Below are 8,456 nucleotides of genomic sequence, written 5' to 3'. Positions count from 1 at the left end.
CAAGGCTGCAGTCACCATCTGTAGTGATTTTGGAGCCCCCAAAAATAAAGTCTCTTGCTGTTTCCATTGTCTCCCCATCTATTTGCCATGAAGTGATAGGACTGGATGGCATGATCTTAGTTTTCTGAATGTTGAGTTTTAAGCCAACTTTTTCACTCTCCTCTTTCACTTTCATCAAGAGGCCCTTTAGTTCTTCTTCACTTTCTGCCATAAGGGTGGTGTCATCTGCATATCTGAGGTTATTGATATTTCTCCCGGCAATCTTGATTCCAACTTGTGGGTCAGCCAGCCTGGAATTTCTCATGATGCACTCTGCATATAAGTTAAATAAGCAGGGTGATAATATACAACCTTTCCGTATTCCTTTCCCGATTTGGAACCAGTCTGTTGTTTCATGTCCAGTTCTAACTGTTGCTTCTTGGCCTGCATACAGATTTCTCAGGAGGCAGGTAAGGTGGTCTGGTATTCCCATCTCTTTAAGAATTTTCCACAGTTTGTTGTGATCCACACAGTCAAAGGCTTTGGCGTAGTCAATAAAGCAGAAGTAGATGTTTTTCTGAAACTCTCTTGCTTTTTCGATGATCCAACGGATGTTGGCAATTTGATCTCTGGTTCCTCTGCCTTTACTAAATCCAGCTTGAACATCTGGAAGTTCTTGGTTCACGTACTGTTGAAGACTGGCTTGGAGAATTTTGAGCATTACTTTGCTAACATGTGAGATGAGTGCAATTGTGCAGTAGTTTGAACATTCTTTGGCATTGCGTTTCTTTAACTGAGAGCAGAAACACTAGTAACCACAATAAGGAAACAAATAATAAATAAATAATGTACGTGGTGACCAGCACTAAATTACACAATAAAGAGACAGTGGTTTGGGGTCATACCTCCATGGGTCCTGGAGACTGAGCCCAGAATACTCTCAGCAGCATCTCTTTCATCCTAGTCCACCTCTTCCAGCCATTGCAGGAGAATGTCTAGCTCCCCCAAAGCCTTCACCACCGCTGCCTGAGGCGGAAGCTGGAAGACACAAAGTAAAGAGGTGAGCAACTTGTAAAGAGACAACATGGGCTCCAAGTTTAATCCTCTCCTTTCCCTGGTAGGTCTGTCGGGGATTATAAACGGAGCATATTTTCAAAATGAAGAGCTTGAAAGGAACCTGAAGATCTCACAAGAGGAGGGAAAATCAGGGATTCTAGTCACACTAGCGGAGAAGGCAGTGGCAACCCACTCCAGTACTCTTGCCTGGAAAATGCCATGGACAGCGGAGCCTGGTGGGCTGCCATCTGTGGGGTCGCACAGATCGGACACGACTGAAGCGACGTAGCAGCAGCAGCAGTCACACTAGTCTTACATAGGGAAACTAAGGCCCAGAAGAGTAGCAGAATTGGGACTGCAACCCAAGCCTCTTGAATCATAGAGAGTAAAGCTGCTTTTAAAAGAAAAATATGTGTTTCTGTGTGTGTGTGTGTGTGTTTAGGGATTGCCTACTGTGCATCCTCCCACTGAACAAATATTTACTGTGCTAAGCACTGGACTGACTAGGGATTCAGGGATAAATGGTGCCATCACTACCCACAGGGAATTCACAGTCATGTAAAGGAGACGAGCAGAAGCAGGCAATTAAAATGCAGTGTGGTGAATAACTGGCAGGGTCCCCCCAGGACAACAGGGGGGCACTTCACTCTCAGAGAAGTAGCCAGTGCCTTCCTGGAGGCGATACCTTGGCTGAGTCCTAAAGGATGAGCAGGTGATACCTAGGCTGAGTCCTGAAGGATGAGCAGGTGATACCTAGGCTGAGTCCTGAAGGATGAGTAGGTGATACCTAGGCTGAGTCCTGAAGGATGAGTAGAGTGGGCAGCAAACTCCAGTCTTCCTGACAGAGGTGCGAAGGCTTTGAGGTGAGAAACAGCATGGCAAAAGCATTTGTGAAATGGTGAATGACTGTTTTTGAAGGTATGTACATGTGTGTGAGGGCTTCCCCGGTGGCTCAGCAGTAAAGACTCTGCCTGCAATACAGGAGACGCAGGAGATGAGGGTTCGATCCCTGGGACAGGAAGACCCCCTGGAGGAGGGCATGGCAACCCACTCAGGTATTCTTGCCTGGAGAAACCCATGGACAGAGGAGCCTGGTGGGCTACAGTCCACAGGGTCGCAAAGAGTCGGACATGACTGAAGCAGCTTAGCATGCACACGTGTGTGTGTGAATGTGGAAAACTAATGCCTCTTATCTGTGCAGCTGAAAGGTCCAGGTGTCTCTGGGGTGACTTGATGGAATCACAGCTATTCCCTCTTGATTCCCAGAGAGTCTTCCAGAGACAGCGCCCTTCCAAGGCCTGCACGGGTATCCCCTGGGATACCCAGTAAAGCAGATGGATAGTCCACGTGCCCTCAGAGGGCCACTAACCTGAGGGCTATAGGATTTCTTTGAGTATGAATATCCATCCCACCCATCTATGATCTCAGTTCTAAAAACACAGTCATCCCAGCCAAGGCCAAAATTGCATATACCTCTTCAAAGTGACTCAGAATCTGGCTGTATTTCTCCTTTGCTTCTTCCCCACAAGGGCATGACATATGGGCATGCTGAAAAGAATACCAAAGAATGCTAGACTTTAAAGATTGCAATTTTCTGCCATTGACATGAAGTAGGTGGGAGTTCAGTTCTTTCCACCTATAGAGATCTTTTCATACCTCCTTATTTGGGATCACTAAAGTGTACATCAGCTAGAAAAGGAAGCCAGCGTTTTAGGCTCAAATATAGAGCTTCTGCTTAGAAACAGGCAGCACTGCAGGAGTTTGTGATCGCCGTATCCCATCCAGCCTGCACCCCCGCCCCGTTCTAGTCTAGTTCCTTCCCAGAGAGCGAATTGGATTCTGAGGTCCTATCTTGAGATTGAGTCTGGTGGTCTGCTGATTAGCTGCCTGGACTCAGGATGCCCTAAAACACCATAGGATAACTCACAGAAGAACCATAACTTCATTCACATATAGTGATGATTATAGTGACATCAAAGAGCCAGCATTTATAGTTCTTTAGACATTTTGCATAGAGCATGTATCCAAAAGTCAATATAACTGAGTTCTTATTACCTAGTCCCATAGCTCAACAGAGATTATTTTAGAACTCTCAAACTCAGTTTTTCCATCCATTAAATGGGTCTAAGATGAGCCTGATTACTAAGTTATGTGCTGAGGTGGATCCTTTTACCCAAGACCCTTACTCACACAGAGCCGGAGGTCCTTCTTGATGGTGAGAAGAGAGTTGGCAAGACGGCTGACCTTCCGGAAGATATGGTGGTCAGGGGGTTGATAGTTTTTGAATACCCTGTCCAGGTAGAGTCTCAGTATATGATGGAGGAGGCAGCACCTATCTGCAGGCTACAAAGAAGACTGGTGTGTTATGAGGGCAGGGTGTCCAGGGACAAGGTCAATGAAGATGCCCCCAACTCCTGTTTCCTCCCAGAATACATATGACCCAAACACATACCTTTGTGCCTTGCAAAGACTGAGTCTTCCTCAAGATTCTGATGTCAATGATTTCATCTTTGGCTTGCTAAACAGAAGAGGGCAAGGTAAGAAAGTACAGGTCAGTGATTCCCGCCAGGATCCTAGATCAAAATCTCCCATCCGCTCTGTGCCATGACCCAGTGGGCAGAGTCCCTCTCCAAAACACTTTTACATTATGAACCATAGATACTTCCTGGGAACATATCCTCCTGGTAAGGAGCCCCCAACCTGCTTCTTTTTGTGACCTCCCTGCTGGAGGACAGATTAAAAACAAGTAGAAAAGTGGGGAGGCAGTCACAAGGTAAACGGGGGGGTGCCTCCCTCACATACCACACTGTCCCGAATCTCCGAAAATCCACTTCGAATTCCATGAAGATTTGTGGTGATCACACAGCTTCCCAAATGCAGCGTTTTTAGCCCAGCAGAAGATGTCCAAAAGAGATAAAACACAGCAGAAAGAAGGCAGAGGGGAAGACCAGAACTTCTCATTTTGTGCCAGAATCTGGAGACCACAGGAGCTAAGAATTCAAAGGAAAGAGCCTGACTTACCGATTCCCCCATCCCAGCCCTTAATAAGCCAATCCCACCACTGAGGACTTCCCTCTCCCATCCCCCATGCCCCTGGAGAAACTTAATAGCTTCATCTAGCTTCAGATGGTCTGGCCCATTCATTCAACTTACTGAGAAAGACCGTGAGCCTCCCAGAAGAGACTCCTTCAGGTGCCTGTTCAGAACCTGCCTATGGGTTGGTGCTACAGGTCCTGGTTCCTTTATTTTGTCCCCCTCCCAGCCCCATCGTCACTGCCCAGCAGGTAAAGCCTGGGGCAACAGGCGCTTGCAGTGAGTAGACGTAGATGACATCTCAGGGATAATGTCAAAACTTGTTTTGGCAAACTGACGTATATAGTCTTCCTTTCCAGAATGCCAGTGTAACTCACCCTTCTCCTCCCCTTAGACCTACAGAGGAACTGGGGAAAAACAACCACATAGAAGCTGTTGCTGAGCCACCAAAAGCATTTGAGGGAAATTGGATTTTTATGGCCATCCCCAGGGCAGAGGAACTTAGCTCTACTTGACATTTGTCTGAGATCAAGTTGATTGTTTGGGGATGGTAGATTTATTTCAGCCCAGAAGCCAGGTAGAAAGTCAATGATTTCATAATAATCCTGCCAGGGAAAGACAAGTTCTGAAGGGAAATCAGCCTAATTCCACCTAACACATCTCCGCCCTCCCCGGGTGGCTGGACTCCCCCACGCCCTCTGCAGGAAGACCGTGGTCAGGCACACCTGGAGCTAATCCAAGAGAATATGCTTTCCTAACCTTGTAACTCAGGTTCAGGATCAAGAGAGAGGGAAAAGGCGGGAAGGAACGCATTCTTCTTGGGGTGAAGCTTGCTCTGTAAGAGGGCATTTTATAGAACTTGCTGAGTGTTTAGATAAAATAATGGGCTGAGATTAGGAAGGGGAGAGTGAAGCACTCATCTCAGGCACAAAACTTGAGGGGGCAAAAGTCTCTTTAATCAAGATAAAGAATGTTTTAATGCAGTAGCAAAATTAATGAAAAAAAATCCATGGTGAACAAAGATCTACAATTTAAATAAAGACAGAATCTGACAGTGCCATGCCGAGCCATGCTGGAATCCAAGCCAGCAGGGAAAATGAGTACTAATAGCTGGGCCGGGCTTAGTCGCTGAGTCCTGTCCGACTCTTTGCGACCCCATGGACTCTAGCCCAGCAGGCTCCTCTGTCCATGGGATTCTCCAGGCAAGAGTACTGGAGTGGGTTGCCTTGCCCTCCTCCAGGGCATCTTTCCAACCCAGGAATCAAACTGAGGCCTCCTGCATCACAGGCACATTCTTTACTGACTGAGCCACCAGTGAAACTCAAGAATACTGGAGGGGGTATAGCCTGCCCCTTCTCCGGGGAATCTTCCCAAGCCGGGAATCGAACTGGGGTCTCCTGCATTGCAGACAAATTCTTTACCAGCTGAGCTAAACAGGGAAGCGCTCATATCTATCTATATATGATCTATCGAGCCATTTATATGTGTTTATCCATCCATCTATATCTATCTATGTATCTATATCTGTATCTGTGTTTTTGTGTATCAATAGTGATTAATTTTTCCCTGAAATATATGATGAAAATATCAATGATGAGTTTCTTCCCTTAAAACCAGAAAAGTAAAATTATAATAAATTGTGTTAGGGACATAAATAACATATTTAAGCTTAAAAATAATGTGAGTTGAAATACAATTACTTTTCAAATTTTCAATAATTTTCCACTACCTTAATGTCTTGAAAAAATAACATACACAAGATAATAAAAGCATCTGTATAGAGGTGTGCATCCTTCCCCTTTACCTTAGGCTCCAGTGTGGCTTGGCACCGCACTGATAATTATTTCTGTTTTACTGATCTTATCCTGTGTGCCAAGCAATAGGCTTGGTATAACTTACTTCATGCTCACTTGGGATACTGCCACATACAGGACAAGAGGATAAACGAACTAAACCCCAAAGTATCAGAGAGAACTCTGGGTTAGGAAACAGTCCAAATGCATGCTCTACAAATCCCCGCCAATGTAGGTTATCCCAATTTTCCCAAGACTGAGGGGAGTCCGGGACATCAGACTTTCACTGGAAATGTCACAGGTAAATCTGGAAGAGTTACTCACTCTCCATCTGTGTGACCTTGGACAAGTTGACTCACCTCTTTGAGTTTTCTTTTCTTAGCCCCAAAATGGTGATAATTCAATTTACCCCAGAAATTTATTTAGACATTTAAACAAATGATGCATGATTTGTGGACCTAGCATCTAATGAGTGATCAATTCTTTTCAAAAAGATTTGAATCAAATCATTCAAAAACAGAATGATGCTGGTTACCTTGAACATAGTAGGTGTGTGGTAAATATATGTTCAATTCAATAATTTGATCAACCTCTATTAAGTACCCACTGTCTTGAATGTCATACTAGGTAGTGGAGTACAAAGATAAACATGACAACTCCCTATCCTCTAGGATATTTTGTCCTAATGAAAAGGACTGCTTTAGACATGGCCCTGGACACACCTGGGTAGATGACTGGGGGAACTGGACTCATCTCCAGAACTGTGTGAATTGTGTAGAGAGAGGGCGCTCTCTCACCTGAGTTCAGGAAGGGCTGCTGTCTGCAGTCTCCTCAGAGTCTGTCTCAAACTAAGAGGCTTCCAATTATGTATATATAAGTCACACGAAGGAAGTCAGCTCCAGCAGGTGAGGGCTAAAACTCCCTTGGAATTTCTCTGGCTACACTGTACTTCCTCCTGGTCTGAGGCAATTTAATTGCAGGCCGGATTACCTCAACACCTTCCTCCACTAAGAAGCACTTCTTGGGGATTACTTGTTATAGTTATTAGTTAAAGGATACCTCTTTCTTTCTGGCTCCCTCCCAGAAGGAAGGTAAAATGGTAATCAGGACAGAAAAGATCCCCGAGTTACAGAACTGAAAGAGAACTCCAAGAGGTGCTGTTCCCCTCCTCTAAATCCAGGTGTCCCAACCAGGTTTCTCCCCGATCCCAAACACTGTGGACTCACTCCTGCTGTTTGTCTTTTGCCTTTGCTATTCCCACCATTTCTCTCCAACAATGGCTACCCTATTTTCCCTCCATTCATCACTGAAGAGTGGACCCCAATTCTTTATTCCTAAACTACTTTGGCCCAAAGCAGTCTCTCTCTTCTCTGACTTCCAATAGCAGATTTTTCTTTGGCACGTGAGAGTCTAATGTGGCCCTCTGTGACAAGGACTAATCCATCAGGCAGGACCACACCTCTAGGCAAAATTAAATTAAGGCACCTGAGATTAACCCTCCAACAGTGCTTTGAAAACTCTCAAAATGGTACAGAGTATAATATATTCCTTTGCAACTTTTTTTCCTATTCAATATCTAAGACTCTGAAGTACTGTATTTAAGTCCAGAGAGTCCATAGTTAACAGGAAGACTTGGGCATATAGTTTTATCTTTCTGGATTTCAGTTTGTAAAATGAGAGTAATAGAATAGATAATGTATAAGACCTTTTCCAGTTCTGACATTCAATGTCATTATGATGCTTGGCTCGTCTGTCTTTGATCAGAACACTCCTTTTAATGTCTTCCTAAAGTTCTTTGAAAATGAAGACTATAACTTTTCATTGTAAGGCTTGATAAATGTTGAAAACATGTGTGAATATCTAATCTATATACCTCTTGAGTTTATGCCTGTTTTTCCATCCTTGTTGCTAAGTAAACAATTTCTCATCCATAACTGTGATTGAAGTAAAACTGAGAAACATAGTCTAACAAGACGTTCAGGAAATATAAGCTGCACTCCTGTCAGTCAATTCCTTTTCATTAACCATGAAGAACCCAATTGTTTTGTCCTAAGTTACCTGTAATGAATAAGTCAACTTATTCACGTGCAGTCTCAATTGACTTTAATAATGAAGTCTGTCCTTTTCCTATATCAGAATACTTTATTCTTTTAAAAATCTGCTGAATAGATCCCATTCTGTACTCTGCACAAACACCAATTCAATTTACCTGCTATAAAAAAACTTCCTCTACCTCACCCTAACCTTTTTCTCTCTCTACACCACCACTTACCGAGGCAAAATTTATCCCTTCTTCCCACCTGTTGAGCTCACCTTTATTTTGTATACTTCTTTTGTAGTTAGCACAGTGAATTGCAATTTTTTGGTTATATATTTGTATCTCCCACTAGCTTGAGAGCACCTTGTTCAACTTCATGGTCCCAATACCCACTGGCTCCTGGAAAGTGCTCAGCAAAGGTGCCTCCTGTATAGCCCAGGGAATTTGATGACTTTTGAATTAACACATTGATTTCAAGTTATTCCTTCTTTATTCTGTAGCCTAAAACCACAGGGTCTCAGGCTTAGCTGAACCTGAAAATGGAGACGTACAAATTA

General features: G+C 44.0%; 1 protein-coding gene across 1 annotated transcript; it reads right to left on the bottom strand.

Annotated features, from left to right (window-relative positions):
- Positions 1-751: 751 nt before the first annotated feature.
- On the bottom strand, positions 752-4,231 carry IL20 (interleukin 20). The gene is made up of 7 exons (XM_043922790.1): positions 4,189-4,231; positions 3,838-4,025; positions 3,488-3,553; positions 3,226-3,378; positions 2,509-2,583; positions 885-1,017; positions 752-787 (listed from the first exon to the last, which is right to left on the bottom strand). Exons 2-6 carry the CDS (start codon positions 3,994-3,996, stop codon positions 940-942), a joined length of 531 nt encoding a protein of 176 aa, XP_043778725.1. The 5' UTR covers positions 3,997-4,025; positions 4,189-4,231; the 3' UTR covers positions 752-787; positions 885-939.
- Positions 4,232-8,456: the final 4,225 nt, after the last annotated feature.

Source organism: Cervus elaphus, chromosome 14, assembly GCF_910594005.1.
Source record: "Cervus elaphus chromosome 14, mCerEla1.1, whole genome shotgun sequence".
In the NCBI taxonomy this organism is placed as follows: Eukaryota; Metazoa; Chordata; class Mammalia; order Artiodactyla; family Cervidae; genus Cervus; species Cervus elaphus.
Note: the sequence above shows the minus strand (reverse complement) of the source record. Positions and strands in the feature narration are given on the sequence as shown.

Coding starts and splice junctions, on each gene's coding strand:
- IL20 (XM_043922790.1), bottom strand. CDS start 3,996: ATGAGAAGTTCTGGTCTTCCCCTCTGCCTTCTTTCTGCTGTGTTTTAT. Junction 3,379..3,487: donor AGTCTTTGCAAGGCACAAAG/GTATGTGTTTGG, acceptor TCTTCTTTGTAG/CCTGCAGATAGGTGCTGCCT. Junction 2,584..3,225: donor AGAAGGACCTCCGGCTCTGT/GTGAGTAAGGGT, acceptor TATTCTTTTCAG/CATGCCCATATGTCATGCCC.